The sequence below is a fragment of the Falco naumanni genome, chromosome 1 (assembly GCF_017639655.2).
Source record: "Falco naumanni isolate bFalNau1 chromosome 1, bFalNau1.pat, whole genome shotgun sequence".
Lineage (NCBI taxonomy): Eukaryota > Metazoa > Chordata > Aves > Falconiformes > Falconidae > Falco > Falco naumanni.
In genome coordinates this window covers 69102435-69123655 of record NC_054054.1, presented here as the reverse complement: position 1 = coordinate 69123655, position 21221 = coordinate 69102435, and the positions used below count along the sequence as shown (strand labels likewise).

The 21221-nt window shown below is 36.2% G+C and overlaps 1 protein-coding gene across 2 annotated transcripts in view; it reads right to left on the bottom strand.

Moving 5' to 3' along the window:
• The window catches only part of TBCK (TBC1 domain containing kinase), a 118110-nt gene that overhangs the window by 63424 nt on the left and 33465 nt on the right, over positions 1–21221 (bottom strand). For both annotated transcript variants that reach the window (XM_040598123.1, XM_040598112.1), the window contains 15 exons: positions 20626–20767; positions 19316–19376; positions 17964–18025; positions 17164–17225; positions 16283–16431; positions 15154–15292; positions 13615–13714; positions 11075–11124; positions 10583–10712; positions 9641–9739; positions 8299–8361; positions 7370–7496; positions 6737–6787; positions 5950–6033; positions 1522–1607 (listed from right to left, as the gene is read on the bottom strand). In XM_040598123.1, the coding sequence (XP_040454057.1) occupies positions 1522–1607; positions 5950–6033; positions 6737–6787; positions 7370–7496; positions 8299–8361; positions 9641–9739; positions 10583–10712; positions 11075–11124; positions 13615–13714; positions 15154–15292; positions 16283–16431; positions 17164–17225; positions 17964–18025; positions 19316–19376; positions 20626–20767 (1405 nt within the window). The remainder of the gene's footprint in view (positions 1–1521; positions 1608–5949; positions 6034–6736; positions 6788–7369; positions 7497–8298; positions 8362–9640; positions 9740–10582; positions 10713–11074; positions 11125–13614; positions 13715–15153; positions 15293–16282; positions 16432–17163; positions 17226–17963; positions 18026–19315; positions 19377–20625; positions 20768–21221) is intronic.

Genomic DNA, 21221 nt, shown 5'->3' with positions numbered 1-21221 from the left:
TATCAAGTGCATTTACATAGTGATGTTGCAAAATTGATTCTCCTTCAGGAACTTAAATCTTACGGTTACCCATGCCCTTCGTCCCCACAAACATTTAGGCTTTCTACAGATTAACATTCTCCCTTCTCCCCACCTTCCCTTCAAATTCCTCCCACTCACCCTCATCAGATGTGTTATCAGCAATACGTGTGGCCTTCTCAAACATCTCTTTTGATAATGCAATACACTCACTTTCCTATCTGCTCATTTTAGCACCACAGTACCTTTTAAATTTGTATCGTTCATAAACAGCACTACTACATTAAAAACATCTCTACAAATGAAAGCATACATTTGCTTCTCCATTACGATATTTGTTAACAGTGATAATGAGTATCTGCAAGTCCCAAAGACACACAAATTCACCCAGAAATTGTGTAAAACAAATGACCTTCAGAAGCTTGGCCTTGCTGCTTCAGCTTAAAGCATTTCCTAATCGGCAGAAGGCTTTTCTAATAAAATAAGCTTAATCTTGCTCATAGAAAAATGCATATTACATTCCTTATCTATAAAATTTCTATTTTACATCAACATCTCCTGACTTGTTTCCTTCTTCCATTTTAACCTCTCAGTCATTATCTGTTCTTGTGACCACTTGTAATTACTGGATTTCTAAATATCAAATATATCATGATATAGACTGTATCAATTAACAGTGTTCTCACCACAGCCTTGCCTAAATCCACTTTTCAGAAACATCAGAGAAACTTCAATAATGCTATAGTTGTAGGCAGACAAACATTTTTATAGAGTACTATCTTGGCTCTCTGGACTACACACATCTTGTTAAAAAAAAAGGAAGAAAGCATAACTATTTACAGTAGTAGCTAAAAGTGAGGAGCTAAAGGTGGCCTTGTTTTGCTATGTCCAACATAGCTGTCCCTCTCTACTACATTCTGGCTGTGTTCTCAGTTTTCGTTTTCCTCCATCATCATCTTCCAATGAAAGCATAAAACAAACACAAGTTATGCACTTGTTTGGTGTTTTTGATAAGATTTCAACGAATGACTGCTAAGCATTTTCCAATGTCTGACATACCTACAAGATTAACCACACTTGCATATACTTCTTGTGTTACTTGCAAATGGATGTGTCTTTTGTGTTAGCCAACACAGCATTTAATTACTTTACATAAATTTTGCTATTAGTCATTCATGGCCACATGAATTTTTGTATATTAATCCAAATTAAAAAACAAATTATATATATCTTTTAAGATGAACCTGTAACTTATAATAAACTGACTAGTAGTATTTTTGTGGTATTTACTGTGCCAACAGAACGGGAAGGACCGAGGTATGTAAAACAACAATGAACATTTTACCATTTTATCAGTGTACTCAGAAAGGTCCATTAATATACAAGTTTCACTTATGTCAAAATGCTGCTGAAACAGTCTGGAAAGGTATCTCATCCTAGCTGCCCTCATTTTCAACTTTTTACTTCCTTTGAACAATAATTATAAGAACCCTTAGCACTTACATCAGGAATAAACCCAATTTCATTAAGGTGGTTACTCAGCTCTGGATCATGGAATGCAATCATCTGGGAAAACACCGTCAGATATTCTGAAATGACAAGCAAATTCAACATCATCATCAAAAATGCAAGCCACCACAAGCTGCTAGCCCACAACAGAGCTGTAGAAAAGGGAGAATACTAATTTTTTAAAAATATTTTTTTAAGCCTACAATAAAACAGCAGTTGAATACCACTGCATCCTCCACCCCATTATATTCAATACAGAAGAAGAAACAGTGCATTTTTCTTCCCTAATACTTCTCACTTTGGATTTTCAGCAATGGCTTACTTGCTTCATACTTAGGTTATGATATAATTTGACACGCTAAGTAAAGACTTCAGTATGAATACCAGTTACAAGATATTGATGGAAGCAAATTAGAAGACTTGCAAGGATTTTTAAGATCCTGAATGTTTTAGTGATACACAAAGTTAATACTCTAAATCAGGAGTACTCAAACGTTTTAAACAGGGGGCCGGCGCGTGGATGAAGTGGCAGGCAGTCATCTGCGGCTGCTTGGTTTCCCCCTCCCAACGCCTGGCAGGGGAGGGGGGCGGGGGTGTTCTGTAAATACCGGGGGCCGGATTGAGGACCTTGGGGAGCCTTATCCAGCCCGTGGGCCGTAGTTTGAGGAACCCTGCTCTAAATTATACTCTGTGCTGTTTCTTTTCTACAGATTTTTTAACTTGTGTGTTTTTTGTTATATATACACATTATATACATACACACACACATATATATACACAATTACATTAGAAAATGGTATAATTTTCCACACATTTTATAATCCAGAAGTTGAGGTTTTAAGGTTACCATTTTCATGATCAGTAACATCTTAATCTGTATTTTTTGGGACAGAAATAGAGAAATACTTGTGAGAGACAAAATTTATTAAATCTTCAGCATGGCACATTAGGCAGATGGGTACAATTTCATTAAGTTGTCTAAATAACACTTGCTTTTAACTGGAAAAGAAGCAGAGAGCAGAACACAGACACTGGCAGATTTCTCCCTCTCTCTGTTCTGCCCTGTCCCAATTTTGTCCACACTGTCATATGCCTTCTTAGAAGGAAGATGAAGAGGCAATAACATTGCAATTTTATAACAGATGGCAATTCCATTTCCTCCATGCTCTCAAGAAAAGAGTAAGTAGGGTCCAGCCAGCTAGTTGAGGGGAGGAAGAGAGACAAAGAATGTGAACCAGGGTTCTCCCAGATCAGAACATGCTGATACCTCAATGCTCCACAGACTACTGTCCCCAAATATCAGCCCCAAACACCATGTCCACACAACTTCACAAATTAGATGTCCAGAATTGCCATTGTTTCCTTTAAAGTCTATTGTAAGGACTAGATGCTTACTAGATGCTCTCTTGGGGAGAGCAAGTAAGTCCCTATTACTTGGTTTGTCTTCATCCCTGAAGTGACAAAATTCCAATTCCACTGTGAAGAAGCAGTTCTTTAGGCTAATTCCATGCATAGAAACCTTTACTTAAGCACAGGAGTGGATCTAAATGTATACACTCCTATCTTAATTTCCTGCCCTCAAGTTAACTCCTCTTGGGTTAAGCCAGCAAATTAAGAACGATCACACTGTAAAATAATTCTATTTAGACTAGAAATTTTAAAAGTTGATTCTGCCTCAGGAGGACTCATAATGCTCTCATTGGGGCATGAGGGAACACAAGGAAAACAAGTCATAGTCCTATTTAAAATTATACTTGAAAGGATGCCTAAATCTCCAAGGTAAGTTGCAATAAAAATTAAGACCTCTTGAGCCTATTCAAGAATCTCATAACTTTTGCTTCAAGCTGCAAAGACAAAGCCATCGCACACTAAACCTCTTCGGAGGTTTCTGGCATCTTAGGAGTGCCAGCCTCTCCCCTCTGCTACTGCACCTGTATTACGCCACAGATGCCCTGGCAGCACTCAGCCTGGGAGTTACGTGGGTAAACAGACTCATGCTGAGTTTTCTGCTGCCAAGGCCAGATTGCTTTGGAGCTTCTCACATATCTCATGTTTTCTCAGTTTCAAGCCAAAGTTATTCTCATTCACATGCAGACAACTTAGGGAGATAACTGAATCCACACTTCAAATTCATACCACATTACGTGGCAATAATTCTAAAAAACTGCATCTCTAAGGTGCATCCCACACCAGTTTTATTCACAAAACAGTCATTAATCACAAGTCAGGCATAGCAAACCAGTAATCCTGCACACTTCCACACATTCAGCCCCGTGTGCTGATGAAACCAATTTCACAATTAGCTTCCCTGAAGCACGTTTATTTGAAAAATGAAAATTCATCCCCATGATGGTTCCCTACAGATATACTAAAGGTTGACAAATAGCATCTTTATCTGACTAGCCAGTCCCATAAAATATAATTACTGTGTGGGATTACATGGTTAATTAAGGGTCCATTGAAAACACAGATCTTGACAAAAACATATGGCTTAGGTCCAGCCAATTGCTGTTGCTTTGAATTTATTATATGAATTTTTGTTTTACATAATTGGACATTCCATACCCAAATCACTTTAACTGCTCTTGCTTCCTAGTTCATCTAGAAAATTTATCTGATAAGCTTAGAAAAAACACCTGTCTTCATTGTACAGGGCAAGCTCAGAAACAAGGCATGTTGAACCCTGCAGTTTGAAAAATTCCTCCTGTCCACCCCTACATGGAAGACGCAAGGAAGCGAAGAAGATAAAATCGCAGTAGGCAGTTAAATGACACATTCTTAATGCTTTTAACCCAATAAAGCAGGGAAATCACACAGAATTTTCCTTTAAATCTCTATTTACTCTTTGCTGTTTAACACATGGCCCTAGAAAGGCTAACATCAGAATACTGAAAGAATCCTAAAAGGTCCAGTCTCCCTGAGCCCTTGATGATGCCAGATGTTGAACAGGAACTCAGGAACACCTACACTGCTTTGATTCACAGAATCCTACTGACCTGTATTTCTAACTTTGACTGATACATATTTTTGTAAAGCTCATTAGGAACAACATCAGGGAACTCCAGAGAGCAGAACTATTATTTTATGGAAGAGTATACCTCCTTGAGAAAAGTCTTAACCAAGCTATTAGTCTTGAAGTCTAAAGCAGCTGTCTTCATAGGAGCAGCTGATACAATATAATCTTTTCATCTTTAGATCTTTATGTTCTTTTTGTTTTCCAGCAAGCACACTTTCTTTATAGACAAAAGGCTGCAAACAAGTTCTCTTGAACAGTTTTTCTAAACTATTATTTTACCTTTTAGGTTCATAACACTTCTTACCCATAGTCTTTCACATATAAACTCTAACTGCTGTGTTCTCTCCCTGTGTTAGATCTCTCCCTATTATCCAGTATGTAACTGCTTTTATGTCTAATTAAATTTTGTTGATCAATTCTTAATTTCCTTTCATTTTTTGAAGACAAAAACCCGATATAAACTCTAAGTTGAGGATTTCACAAGTTATCTAGAAAATAATTTCTTTAAAAGAAATACAAGGACAGAAAGCCATGCTGAAACCCAGTATTCAATAAACACTCATAACTACTTGCAATTAAAAACATGCATTACCTCCTGATTTTTTAAACTACCAATGGCTTTCAAACAACTATTTTTGGTTTTTAAAAACTGTCTGCAAGACAAACCACCTTTCCAACAAAGACAGTGCCAAGGTATCTTTCTAGGTCTAGACAATTCCTTTTTTGTGTTTCCACAAAATTTACAATTAACTTGCAAGTAGAACAGACATTTACCTCCTGGCTATTGTTTTAATTTATCCAAGTTACCTATATAGTTGGTGAAGACTGAACTGTGGAACATTATCCTTCAGGGTTCTCCAACTCCTTTATTGAATGATATTATCTTCTGTTCAGTAAGGAATTCCCCTCAAATCCCTAACTTTCTAAATACCGTAACTTCCATTTTCTGAGGAGTCCCTAGTTTGTACTGTTGCTCTTCATTTTCCCTCAGTATCAAAATAGCTCCTGTAACAGTGTGATTTTGATCACCCGAAGAGTAGGTCTTTACAGTCTGACACTGGAAAGACTATTTCCTCATTTTACAACTTTGCATGATGAACTAAGTCTTACCTTGGCTATTACAGAGAACACATTTGGTTGGGTTTTTTTGTGTGTGTGTGTGTGCATTTGGATTTTTAATCCTGCCTGAATCTTTACCCACTTATTTTGTTCCTGTTTTTCTTGCACAGCTGTTACTCTTATTTATCTACAATAAAGCTTTTGAAAGAAATAGGCAAGTATTTCTACAGTGTGGTTCTAATTGTGTTCCATTTGTACAATCATTTGAAAAACACGTATTTATATATCCAGAAACAATTCTACTTCTCTTTGGACTTTAAAAAACAAAAAAAAAAGGACTGACTTACCTTGAATAACATGAGAATTATCCTTCAGAAAGAAGTTATACAAATACTTGGGGATAAAAGCAGACATGCAGGCATATGCCAGAGCTGAAAGAATTAGAAAAATGGATGCGACTACAGAGGTAGAAACATAAGTACACCTTAAAACGTTCATTATTAAGCAGATAATAAGCATAAATACTTAAATCAATCTATACACAAAAATAATTGTATGGTCAGTAGGCATAATAGGAGTAATTTTCCCCACACACAGACCTTATCTAAAGAAAGCCACGTGCAAGAAAATAGAAGATTGGACAGGACCTATTCTGAAGAAATTGCATTCTAAGATTATAAAGGCCACGTATCATCCAAAGCTGGTCTGATAAGCTTTTAGGCATTTAAAACAACCGCCAGCTCTTCTGAAAAAAGCCTGTCTGACAGGTTAACAATTAGGTTAACAAATAACGCATTTGTATTAAACAAGGCTGAACTACAACTTCACTGAGAAAATATTACAGAAGCTTTTCCTGCTTTTCTATAATAAAGGTTTTTTGTGGTTTTTAATATATACTAATTATTGTACTTGGCAATAAACACAGGGTTTGAACCCCTGCTTGAAGAGTAGTACACCACATACGCTTTTCAAAATCCAACAATTTCTTTTGACTTGTGGCAACAAGAGCTTTAAAATTCCTTTGTAGCTACAGAAAGTTTCCATCTGTAAGTGGGTGCACACATGTCTGTCTACAACTAGATACAGATGACAGACTGTGCTTCCCCCTTCACCCCAGCACGAAAAGGTACTCACCTTCATTGTTAAAATTCAAGTACAGAAATGGTGCACAAAGAGAGTCGAGACCTAAAGAAAGAAAACCCATAAAGAAACAGTATAAAGAGCTCATTTACTGAAATGGACAAGATTAATTAATCACGAAAATTTGCATACTTTATACTGATTATAATTCTGCAATATCAGGCTTCACAGGTGATGCTCAGAACAACTGTGAAATCAATGCATGAAAACAGAGAGGATTTCAAATTGTTGAACTATAATGCTGAAGTGATTATTCTGCCAAGGCTTCAAAAAAATGCAATTTACCATCCCAAGAACTCACTCAGCAACTTCAGCAGATTTACCTTGGAACTGAACAGTAAGCGACACTTATTTTATTTTATTTTTAAGGAAAGTGACTGAAACTTAAGGATAGTAAATATATAAGAAAGGAGTGGGGCAATTTCACATTACAAATTAAATATAAATTAAATTATTAGGATCTAAATTTGCAATAATCTACAGAGTCATTCTTCAAAGGAAACTGAAAGGAAAGCACTCAAATAACCCTTACACTTAGGGGTATGTTGGGGAAAGACAGGGAGATATTTGTAAGTCAATCATAGCTTTCCAGTTAATTATCTGACCTTGCCAACTAGTCGAGCTTACCTTGCCAGTACACCAAATCAGGATGGGAAACAACCCAGGCCTTCAGTACACGTCTAAACTTTGCATGACCCTCTGGAGATGACAGTAATTCATCATACTGATGGCAACGAGGAATATCAACTTCAATCTGCACCACAGACAAGCATATAACAAAGAAACACCATCATAAAAACAATCTACTTCCTCCATCACTCCCAAAACCAAAACTAAAAGGGGACAGTGGACTAACAGCCCTGTCAAAGATTAAAAATAGAGATTTTTTTTCTTTTTTCAGTTTCCTATTTTTAAAAACATTCTAACACTTGGAAAAGGCACAAAGCAGGGTCCAGTTATAGTTTTTTCTGGCCCAGCTTTTGGACTCATTTCAGGTGCTAATATTAATTTGCTCTAAATCATCATCAAATCAGAGTTCTTGGAATGTTGTACCCAATTTGATGGAAAATATTTCTTCACCCAGCCAAAAGGAACAGTTGTTGTCCACGATGTCTTTTTATGTCTGGCAAGACTTCTTGGAGATTCAAATTGCTCAAGAACCCATTTCTGTGGAGCACAGCTCACCTTACAGGATCTCCGGGTACTCAGCAGTATCCGATACATGGTCCAATAGGCAAAACAAACATTAGATAAAAACAGGGCTTTTAACGATATATCAGTAATACTGTTCACTATGCTCTGCTGCTACAGAAACAGTGATTCTGAAGCAAAAGAGGATTTCGCTTTCCACATGTTATATAGCATAATTTGAGTTAAACTACTTATTCCTACCTGTTTTTCAAGATTCTTGCTACAGCACGAATAAGGTTACAGGATAGGGGGAACCCTATTAGTGTTATCAGTCACATCTCCTGTAACATGCAAATGACTGAGAGTGGTGGAAAAGATATTTGTGATACTTAAGTGACAATATTTGATAACACCAGAAGTCTTACTTGTCTGTCTGTAGGAATTGGTGTGTCTTTATCAATGGCATCATATTTTGCTTGTATGGCACCCTAAATGGGGAAGAAGAATGCCTGAATTTAGAAAGCCCTTACTAACATAAAAGCATATTACAATGTACACACTGACATACAGAAGTTGACTGTTTTTGTTAGGTGGTTTAGTCAGTAACCTTTTTTTCCTAAAAAAAATTTCCCAAAGTACAGAAAATTCTTACAGCTCAGTTTTAACAAAACCATCTTTATTCTGTTATAATTAAGGACATACAGAACTTTCTGTGACCTCCTCAATACAATCTTCAGTGATTTTCAGTTGTTTATGCAGAAAGCTATGTACTTGATACAGTTTTTCATTTTCAAGTCAAGAGATGCTCTCAGTTTAAATTCAGCACTTACCTCAGCCACTGGCAAGTGGGTTTCAGCACCCTGTCTCTAAAGGCACTGAATCCAGCTGCCTGTTAATTAACCAATATGCACTAATCTTAAGTAGCCTGTCCCTGCATAAATCCAGAGACAGGCATGCTAACAAATCCGTCTTAAGTTTATGGGACAGGGAATCACTACACAAACTGTACAGATGGTAAGCTGATGAAGCCTGAGAACTGACTCATCTCCCAAGACCTAGGCTATGACCCTGACCAGCAGTTCTTTACCTTTGTAGCTTTTTTTTGGTCATATTATATAGCGCTCAGCAAACCGCATCCTAAGCTAAATATCCTAAATAACCTGAGAAGTGTTATCTGTAAAAACCTCTTTGCTGCACTACTGCAACCTGCAAGCAGGGTAGGTGCAAAAACTTGGTAGTCAAGCAATCTCAGCGAAGAGTCCTCATGTCTGAGACATTCCTTTCAAGCCCTTAGTTCGTAAGAGTTACATTTAATTTATTTATTCTTCAGTCATTGGAGGAAGTGCATTGACTGGTATATGAGAAAAATAAATTTGATATGTTTTTCATCCTGTTTTGCCCAAGTATTGCTGACTGAAGCAGGATTCTAACTGCATTTGTCAAAAATATTACAAATAAAACAAAAAACCTGTTAGCTACCAATTGTATTTTAAAAACCCAGCAAAATTTGGCTGTATGGGTAGTATTCTTCCATCCCAGAAACAAAATTAAATGTATAGAAGTTTACATACGTTCTCTGAAATCAAATATTATTAGAATCAAGAAGCAAGTTCTCTGTCTTTGTTCACACAATTTCATAACTCATTTTGTTTGAAATTCCAGTAATTCTACCTGCCAAATTCCAGCTTCCCTGTCAATCCCATTCCTATCCCTGTACCAGTCAGTACTGGGACTACCGCAAATGCTCTCCCGTTCACTTACCCTTACCTCAACACCCAACAGGGCAGCCCACGTTATGCCTCTCAGAAGAGGAGGGATGTCAACCCTGGCTTCTTTCCAAATTTGGTTTTTCTTATATGGGTAGGCCTTCAAAGAGAAGAGATTAACAGCAAAAATATTACCATGTAACTGAAACAATTCCAATACCAATTGTGGGATGGTCTTTCCCCCAACGGACAAATGCTGTCAGCCTGGACAGCAAATGCAAGTTTTACAAGTAAGTTTCATTCCTAACTGGAAGGCCTGGATGGAAGACTACTGTTTGATGTTAAAATAACCACTCCTTCTCATAAACATATTCATGTGCTTTGGTATATATTGGATATATAAATTTACTAATCCAAATTTTTGTTAGAAGTTTTTTCTTCATTATGTTTCTTTTCACATTATGCATCCAACTTTTTTTTATTAAATATTTCTAGTTTATACCTTCCTAGTACTGTACTTGATGCTCATCAGCTCTCTCATTCTTAAGCAGGAATCCATCTCTCTGCATGTATGTAAATTAGGGATTGGTATTTTCTCCCCGCAGTACAAAACCCACATTTCTTACAGTGAAGATTGGTATTGTTTTCAAGTACCTTACTGCTTGGAAACGCAGAAATGTTACAGGCATATTTATACATATAATAGCTTAGTCTGTTATGAAATAAAGCATGCAGAAGTATTTTCTTCAGTAAATAACAGGTATTAGCAGCAGCTCCATTTTCATGTGCATACGCTAAAACCTACTTTACATTCACCACTACTGAAAAGGACCAATTTCTCATATTTCCATTTTCATTCTTTTATACTTCTGTAGAGTTTTCTTCCCCCTTTCCCACTGCGGTCTCTTATATCTCTGCTTCATTTTTCAATTACTTGGTCATTTACAAATCCTCTAATTAAACAGAACAAGTCCTATTATCCAGCATCAGAAAGATTCCATACCTTCAACAGCCTGTCAAACAGGACGATTCTATTTAGCTGGTACTCTGTGTCCCTCTCCCGGATGATCAGAGGAAGACTAGCAGCTGCAGACAACTCATTACTACTGTTTGAATGAGGTAAAGTTGACTGGCTGGAAAAAGAGTTTGTATACTAGTAGTGAACAGCAAGAAATACAAATCACTGCAAAAAAAATTATTAATATCCTGTGATGCATTTCTGAGTCAGAAACAAATATAAATGAATACTTTTGAATATTCAGCACAAACAGCTGATTTCCAGAACAAAGAAACAGGCTAGGATCCTCAGTTTGGTATCAGGGCCCTAAGTCAGTACAGAGTGCTTATCAGCTCTCATGGACTTTAAGAGCCAAACAAGGACATGTTACGTTTGGTTCTGGAAGGCAGTTCTGTCTAGCTGTGCAGTGTGACACTCAAATAAAACTAACTCAAAATTCAGCCTCTTGTATATGTACAAACTTACACACACACTTACTCATCTTCAAGCAATGGATAAAATGCTTCTCCACCAACATCCTTCAGTCTCTGAAATGAAAAATTAAAATAAATTATCAGAACACTGCTCAGAATTCATGTGGAAATATTTAGCGGAATACGAACCCCATTAATTAACAGTTCATTTGCCAAATCTAGTAGCTTGCCTTGAGACCTAAGCATTAGCTCAGTTCTCTATCAGTAAAGAAACATATAGCCTTTAACTCTAAAATCTTTTGCTAATACAAGCTTCTTGAGCTCATGGAAGTTCTGCCCGAAGATAATGCTTCTCTCATTCATAAACCTATTTACACACACACGCATTAACAGATCTACAGTATTATGCAGCTCTCTTTCTTTTCCTTGTTTTTCTACATGGACTTCCTATCCAAGTAGCTGCAGAATAATTGCACAACTTGGGTTTATGTTTTTAATCAGTTGAAGAGTTATGCAAATTTGAATTCCTTTTAGTAGAAGCATCTGAAAGCTGCATAGAAATACAGAAACTCTCTGGAAAGGTGACAGACAAGCATGCCTTGACTTTTGCATGAAGTTTTCAGACAAGTTTGGTGCATTGCAATTGATGTTTAATATCACCCTCCCTGCAGCGCTCTGTTTTGCAGATCAGTTCCTAACTTAAGAGTCGTACAGCAGGCACACAGCCTGTTCCTCCTGGGATTGACAGAACAGTTCATTCACTACTGATCCTCTTTTGATTATAACTATCAAGCTCTGCTCTATAAAAGGTGCTTGAAGAACGGCATAAGTTTAAAAATTTATTTCAACTAACACTGCAAGGTTCAGGCTTATGTCTTCCGCAAAATTAAACTTCATTATATATCTGCTGCTGTACTTATAGAAGTAGGCAGCAATATCCAAAATTACAGATCAAAAAGTTTAAGAAAAAGCCTTAAAAGCTGCCCTTTTGTAAGAACAACAGTACGTAACAATAAGAAAACTCCTTAACACCAATGTAGCATTATGAAGCAGGCATCCTTTCTTGCAGTGCTCTATGTACAGGGGATTGTTCTACTTAACATGCATGCCGTATGTCTCATTCAAACAAAATTATATAGTCCACACATGTTTATGCATTACATTTCTTGGAAAAAATCATACATATTAATTCAACAGGTGGTACTATGTTAACTAAGCATCACACATGCTCCTTACAGGTATCTCTAAGACTTCTAAGGGGTCTCGAACAATACTCGATCCCATATTACAGCTAACCAATCACTGAACCTTAATTTAGTTCCTTTATATGAGACAGCCCATGGAGAGTACAAGGTTGTTTCATCAGTTACCGATACAACAGCCTCCTCAGCGACAGGAAGTTTTAAATGACTCTTTCCCTCTTAGCATAAAATTACATAACCAGGGTTGGTTAGCAATCTCTCCATAGTGATAACATTGAAACAAACAATACAGCTGCAAAACTAATACTATAAAAGAAACACAGTTACAAAGCTAAACCAGACTATACTACATGGTAACAGTAGCAGCTGCAGTGTATATATTGCCTTTAAAATAGCCGCTGCATATTCTTAACCTCACCCCCATCACTCCACAACCCACCAATCAAGCAAACCACCAGGTTCTTTGGTCTGTCTCCATGCCCTTACGTGAAGTAATGCAAGGTTCTACTGTGTTAACAAATTTCTTCATTATTTGCCACACTGCCCTTAAAATTAAGGTAATGGTGGCAGAGGTCAAGACTTCAGAAGTCACCTTCCTGTCTGTATTGACCCCTGTAATCATATGGAAAGGTTTTTTTATAAAGACTGTGACAGAATTGCATTCACTACTATAAAAAGCAAGCTGCAAAGAGTGCAGCATAAACTTCTAATTCTACAGCAATAAAGCTTTACACGTGCAAAGAATGTGAACAATTAAAACATTTCAGTGATATATGCAGTAAATCTTGTAACTCATCATTACATCAGGCAAAATTAAGGTTATCATATGTTGATTTTGCCACTGAAGATGGAAGAAAACTGCATTACTGCCTTCTGACAAAATGGTTTAAAGTGATCTTTTGAACTAGTTGTTTCATAGCTATATATTCCAAAGATCAGTAATTAACTACTAGAAACTTGGTATCCAACTTTAAGTATAAAGCCATTAAGGAGCTGCAGCTGAATTGTGTTGATCTTCCTTTTGAATATTGTGAGCCACTGACAGACAGGAACTAAGGAATGCAAGACGACACTCACTGTCCAATTAGTTTAACAATTGCGGAGGATATCAGGTACTATAGAACTCTTCCAGCTACATCAGAACAAAGCAGTAAACAAAAATAAGGAAAGGGAGGGACACAGGAAGGGGATGGAGGGACCGAAGAAAATCAAATTTAGTAAGCTTTTGCAAAGCAATTTATTAGCATAGATCAGAATCTGACTCAGGTGCCAATAATGTTCTCTTGGAATCAGTAACACTGTCACTTGCAGGAACAGCAGTATGAGCTGCTGTTCCATATATCCTTTAAACAAATGTTTCTGCAGTGAAGCCGTAAGAACAAGTGCACAATATTCCTCTTACGTTTCGGAGTTGGCATAGGGACAAAGTCACAGTGGTGTCATCCAGGAGGGAGCTTCTATCTCGTCCTTGCCCAAAGCTCTCACCATCTTCTAATAAAAAGCTTCAAAAGGGAGAAAAGTAAAAAAACAACAATCAGGTCATTTTATAACACAAGACTTGCATTAGAAAAAAAAATTCTTACATCAATCAGTTTCTTCCTTAAAACAAAATACTAGCGCTTAGAAGTATACTGTATTGACTCTGTATGGCATGAAACCTGCTACCAAGGGAATCACCTTAAATTATTCAGTTTTTTTCTGCAGAAAGGCACATTTCTGGTTTTCTGTAACTTTGGTTTGCACACAAAGGAAGAGTAATGAGATATGGGATTACTGTTCCCTTTTATTCCTTGACCTGGCACAGACCAGGACTGACATTTATTGTGAAAAGCAAAAATAAAACGTTATTGTCATATGAAAACCACTTCCCACCATGACAAAAAGCAGAAGTCTGACCCAGACCTTGTCTTTTGCAGTCCGTCTAAGGATACAAATGAATCCAGTACATCCAATATACACAAATTGTCTGCATTACCACCAATTTGGTGATACTTTTGAAGTAGGTAACATGAAATTGATTTCCAAAGTTAAGCTTGCATTCTGAGTATTGCTTAGAAAATGGAGTTAGATTGCCTTTTTTAAAGTAACACCTCACCTTCAAGATAGATAGTATGACTAAAAATGCTTTCCCCTTATAATTCGAATGCACACGCATTCACCAGTGGGTACATAAATAGGCAATCCCTCAAAATCTCACAGTAATTTTACCACCAAAACATCACTTAAAATCTAGACCTGACACTTTTTTTTTTTTTAAAGCTACTACATTTTGGCTGTACACTGACTTCATGTGTCTTTAAAACACAGACCAGGTAATTGATCTACATGGATACATAATTATGGTTATTAACATCAGATTGTGGGATTAAAACCATATAAAATTGCAATGTGTGCAGCAGTAAGATAAAAGTAGTAATGAATAACATGCTGTTACAGATCAAGTCATAAAAATAAGCTTTTTTTTTTTTTAAAGAAAAGCAGTCAGCTGATCTGCTGAATAATCAGGTTGACCATTCAGCACTGCTGCTCTGTGAAAGGAAATTCAGAATGTGAGAATTTGCTACCGAATTTATTAAATTAAACTGCAATTACAAATCTGCTGTTGAAGCACAGTGAGACATTTTTACTAAAACTTAATGCTACTGCAAAGTGTGCTTAATTTAGGGACTTCCAGTTCAGTATTTTGCACTTCATCAACATTTCTTCTTATTTTACAAAACATATGAAGTACAGTTAGGTGAGAAATATAAGGCATTCAAACAATGCCTTAAATTGGGTAAGAAGGGAAATGACAATATTTCCCCCTAATCAAGAATACTATTTTTAATATTTTGCATACATACAGGTCTTGAAATGAAAAACGAAACCAAAAATGTTCTCTCAGAACCAGTGGCCTTCTCCATCCATCCTCCCTTCCCTTAAAGGGCTTCTCCTTCCTTACTTGGGAAGCGTGCAGACAGGTGGCTTTGATCGAATGATTTCCTTGTTGACAAGTTCTTTCTCCAAGTCTCCTCCAGCCAAACACCAGAGATAATAAACCTCTTCAATTGATCTTTCTGCTAGGTAGTCACTATCTTCACCTGTTAGTAGAAACCACATAAAAATGAGGTACATCTTTTTAGGCAGCTTGTACTTCTTCCATTCTAAACAAATACTGTTGAAAAATAAATAATTATGCTTGAAAAGTCCTAGACCTTCATGTGAAGTTAAGAGGAAAAGTGATCTTCCCTTTTGAAGTGCCATTTAAGAAAATAGCAGCAGATGGGCAGAAGTCAGAAAAAAAGCAATTATTTCTGCAGTTTGCCTTGGTGCCAGAAAAGAAAACCATTCAGATAAATACACTAAAGTGTGGACTTTTGCTTACTGTGTCTTTAAACCCCACACCCCCCCACCCCCCCCACTATTTTGTACACAACACAACGCTAAATGTAAAAATAAGAAACTAGTGATTCATACCGAGTAGTTACGATCCATCTTCCCTTCACACATCATACCATACCAGTAACAACAAGGTATAAAATCTTTATCTCAAAAAATTGTACAGTGTATTCTAAACATGTAGAAATCTGAGTTTAGAAAAAGTTAACGAGGACTAGTAACACTTCCAGCATACTGTAGTTTCAAACTCAGAAATGTCATCTTTTTATTCTAGAATATGACCTTTTTCACAAGGATTTAGTCTTCCAATACGTGCAAAAATCATCTCATACTATGACCCAGCAGAATTACCAATTCACAACACAATTTAGTGAAAAAACCCCCTACCTTACACATGCACATCTCCAGATTCTAAAGGCAAAAGATGATATTGATATTTCAACCGTTCTTGAATACTAATGATAACTTTTTAATCCCCGAGGCTGAAACACAAAATCAAGATGCCCTCCTTTGACTTGCACACATTCCTTAAAACATGTTTGCCTATATCTCTGCCCATTAAACAACTACTACAAGAATGTATAATTGTAGCACGTAATAGTTTCTCTCCAACAAAGTATTCAACGAAAACCCCAAAACATTTTATTTTCCTTCCCCCCTCCAATGACATTTATCCCACTACCTGCTTTTACCTTTACATAATTGACTTATGTCTTCAGGAAGCGTTAAATTAGCACACCTTGGAGAAGAAGAGAACAGACCAGCAGGTTTATGGAAGAGAGGATATACTGAGGATACTTCACTGAACAAACTGTCATGCAGCAGTTCCTCTGGAGTTGGCCTTGAATTAAGAAATGAGAATAAAACACTAAGAGTAAAGTGCTTCCAAAAAAAAAAAAAAATCTTTTATTTCAGTAAGAAATGGCCCCCTAACAAATATCAGCAAGTTATTTTAAATTATATTGGATTTCAGAAATTTTAATAGCAAAAATGTTTACCAATTTTGTTCAATTCATGATGTTTAAAACACCATGCAGTCTGTTTACAGATCAAGTACAGATCTCACCTTAATTTAATGTACATAGCAACAATATTATTAATCCCCTTTAATTCCTCTAAGCAGAGATGGAAAGATGCAAAGCCTTGATTGAAGAACAAAAGCATACTTTTTGCTTTTGTTTGCCAAAGACAGTTGTGGTAGACTAACATCATGACAATGTACTTTGAAAGAGGAAACTTGAAGAAAGCAGCCCTAATTCTGGCTACAACTGAGCTACATTAACCACTACCAACTTCCAGACACTGAAGCAGTAAAAACTGTGAACTTAGAACTACAAATGCCTGAACAGTTTTTCCCAAAAATACTCAGATTCAATCTCAAGGTTTTGCACGCTTGATTTCCCCTCCCTCCACCTCCCCCAATTCCTTTCCATTAAACACTGAAAAGCAACAAAACCAAGAATTTCTTAAATATAGCATAAATCATCATTACTCCAAAAAAGGTTCAGCAACAGGTCATCTAATTTCATAGTATCCCAGCAGATTTTACTAGGCATTTGAACTGAATACTTGCCTCTTAGAAGGTTGGAATATAAGGCATTTCTTCAGCAGAGCTATGGTATTTTCAGAAAGGTCCTAGAACATAAGAAAAATATGTAGGAGGTCTGTTTATTACTGTCTTAATTCAGCATTAATTAATTTGAGCTTAATTTAGCTCATACTTTTAACATACAGGCTACTCCTTTGAGAGCAATATAATTTCACACCTACACATACGAAGTTAGTTAAAATGCTGGGGAAATTATTCTTCTCAACCCTCAGCCCTCCATTTGCTTTTGGGGGAAAAAAAATTGCAATGCATGCAGCTTAGCTTTTTATTTTTATTTTTAAATTTAGATATTCTGTACCCAGTTTGAAACAATGCAGTACCTGGGAACTCCCTTCTGCTAATAGTCAGAATCCTTTCACATAATGTCTCAAAATACAGACACTAAAATTCAGTGAACAATGTTGGGAGTGAGGAGGAGTTGAACTGTATAAACCTACACTATCAATAAGTATAAAGTGGACCAGATAGAAGACTAAATCTCCAGAAGAAAAGTTCTAAACCCCAACACTTTAAAGATTTTTTTTTCTATCCAGAGAGTGTTAACATTTACTGAGATTGACAGGAATTTTAGCAAAGAATGAATTTTACCAGTACTGGTTATTTGAAGGGATCTTAGACAAGTAGTTTAGACTTCAAAATTTTTTCTTTATACTGCAATACATCAAGTGACTAAACAAGTTAAAAAAAAGTATATGAAATACTATGCAACAATAATAAAATGTTTTGGATAAGACTGTATGGAAAAGTAAACTAGTTCCACAAACCTTAATAATATCAAGGCAACCATGTTCTTCAGCCAATACAGTTACAATATCATCTACACAGCCTTTGAAAAACAAACAATAAAGAGTTCAAGACTTTGAAAAAAATGGTAACAATTAAGCAGTAAATCAGATAAAAACCCACCCCAATAAAAAGCACTTAACTTTGGGTTTTTATTGACATTGTCACATCATATAAAAGTGAATTCTCAAAATTAGAAATGAAAATTATCATCATCACCTATGCAGACAGAAAATCGAAGCCTAAGGAAGTTAATCAGCACACCTCATTTAACAGTGAAAATATTTTTGGAGGCTTAGTAAATCCACAGTGTCAGATTCTGTCAAATAATTTAAAACAGTGTTTCCACTTCTAAAAAAAATATCCCTAGAACAATTTAAATATCTGCATCTAGAATGTCAAGGTAATTTTTGTTTTATTGCTACCTGCAGATAATACTAGCGGTACTTCATAACTTGTTTTCCACATGTTATTGAGAAAATAATTCAGGACATGAAGGTTTTTCAGTGGATAAAGGTTACATGTAACTTGCATTCAACTTGAAGGGAACTGAAATGCTTCAGGACGCTTTGTTAACAAAACAAAATTTCAGCACCCAAGCACTAACTACTGAGTGAAAACTATGTTTCTACCAACAGTAACTAACTTCAACAGTATTGGTATTTGCTCTAGATAATAACTTACTGACAAAACTTCAAATTGCAAATTCATGTCCTTTCCCTCACATGGTTTATACATAAATTCTACAATAAACCAACTTTTAAAGGCCACAAAATGTACCCACTTCCAGACTCATTTACATTAAGCAATAATTCCATGTCTACAGTAATGTTTTATAGTTTGTAGGTGAATCCAGAAACATAAGCCTGGATCCAGTAATACACTTCTCAGCTCTTTTTATTTTCCGTCTTCCTATTTGAGTCCTGCTTCTCCCTGCTTGGGATTTGGTACACAAGCAGTGCTAGTGCAGGGACAGTTTTCTTTAGCATCATAAGATTCCTAACTCATTTCAGAAACCTCCTGCAACATAAAACAACAAATAACCATCAAAAGTACAACCTTTTCTGAGCATGGTTTTTTTGTTTGTTTTGTTTTTTATAGTTTGCCCTTTCTCTAACCTACTCACAGTTCTTCTGCAAATGTATTTTTCCTGGCACCCACCTCTGCACCTTCCCTAGACAAGCAACCATATTTCAAATGCCTATTTAATTCTGGAGATGAAAGCTGACAAAGATAAAGTACCTTAGGTTTGAACATCACAAGCTGACTAGTCTGTAAAGCTCTAATTATAGAGCTGATTAGAAACCTGAAAAATTGATTTTGTGCTACTTACCTAACATTATGATAAATTTCAATCTTTCTGCTATCTCCAAACTCTGGAATAATTTTCTCCCCTAAATGAATAACAAAATCAAATCAACAGTTGAATGTTGCTACATAAAAATATTTAGATACCATACACACCCATCTATATACAAAGAGAGTGAACTAAGCTTCCATGCATGAATTTTAGATTCACGAAAACTATTTACCTCAACTATAGCAGAAACCATTTCATGCCATCATAAAGAAAAAATGTATCATTTATAACGTCTCTTTCCCAGAACAAATACAAAAGAAACAACAACAACAAAAAGGCAAAACAAAGTTCCAAGCTGCCTTAGCAAAACTGCAAGCTTATTATTAACTCAGAAACAGGAAACAGGCTTCTAAGAACTGTACTTTCTCCAACATAAACATGAACACAGGTAATTCATTACTAAACATGATAATCATCATAGCTTGTATTATCGCACGGTGTTTTTGAAAAGTCACCTGAAAATCCCTCTAAAGGTGTTTCAAAGAATACCATCATCACATTTTAATCAAAATGTACTTATTCAAAAGAATAAATCATGATTTATGAACACTATGCAAATTTACAGTAGAATATGCAAAAGAAGACTGTTTCCAGTATCCTGATCTAATCACTATATAAAACAGATTCTTGACCATGCAATTGTCTGACAATTTAGTTATATAATGAGACTAAATATCAACATTGAGGTATTTGTTAGATCATACCTCCCTACAGAATGTTTTTGTGTTTGAATCAAAGAAGGCCAGTTTAACATATACAAAGAGCAAACATTATGCTGCTATAATGTATTTCAACTTCTAGAGTCAAGTAAGCATCTTCCAAATTAAACCTGTAATTCTGTATAGAAGCTCTTTAAGCTCTGACAGCAAGAGAGACTCTCCCTTCTCTTCCTCTCCGTGCAACTGTTATTAGTTTCTCAACCTTTCTAAGGAGAATGAGGGCATGACAAATATTCCATGCTTAAAAGCACAATTAAACAACAGATTATCTAGAGATAATCCTGGTTCAGAAGCTATTCCTCACTAACAATTCTATCATGCACTCACATCACTGTAGCTTAACAGGCAGCTGCCCTTCATGGTTAACACATACACACATACCAAGTCAATACGCACCCTACTACTAGAACCCCCAGCAATACTGTCCAGGTAGGAATACTAACATATTCTAGTATTTGGACTTGAGTAATAGGCAAAGTGTCATGAACCCCAAACTCAAGAGCAACCAAGTTAATGTAACTATTCCCCAAGAGTCACAATCCAGAGAATCATCCTCTTACATACCATGCAAAGCTCAAATAATATTATACCAAGAGACCAGAGATCTGATTTAGGGCCAGAAGGCTGAGGCTTCTCACACTGAGTATGATCACTTGGTTTTACTATTCCCTGTGCAATTACTTCAGGTGCCAGATATGATGGGTACCTAGAAAGATGCAGCAACATTAATATCCTGTCTGTCCAAAAACCTACCTTTCCAGTTACAGTAATCAAAATAATTTTGCATTCTGAGAAACTAGAACTCATAGCAATGTAGATTGTTCTATTTTATCCAGTCAAAACCTACACATAACAGCAAAGTTTCCCTCCAGTTGTATAATACATAGTGCCTACTACACAAAAGGTCAAATCTTAATCACTAGCTCTGACTTTTTGTGAGAGAAAGTAACAGCAGCTTTCAAAATAGTATGCCTACATATCTCAAAGAAAATATGTATTGTGTTCTAGCACTTGTACGTTAGCTAAATGTATCCTAGACCCATACTGGATCTGTGGTGGCAGTATTCTCCTCCACTGACAGCATTCCCATCAAATAACTTCTGAATTTGTTAAAAAAAAAAAAAAAAAAAAAAACCACAAAGGTGTTGAGGACATACTTT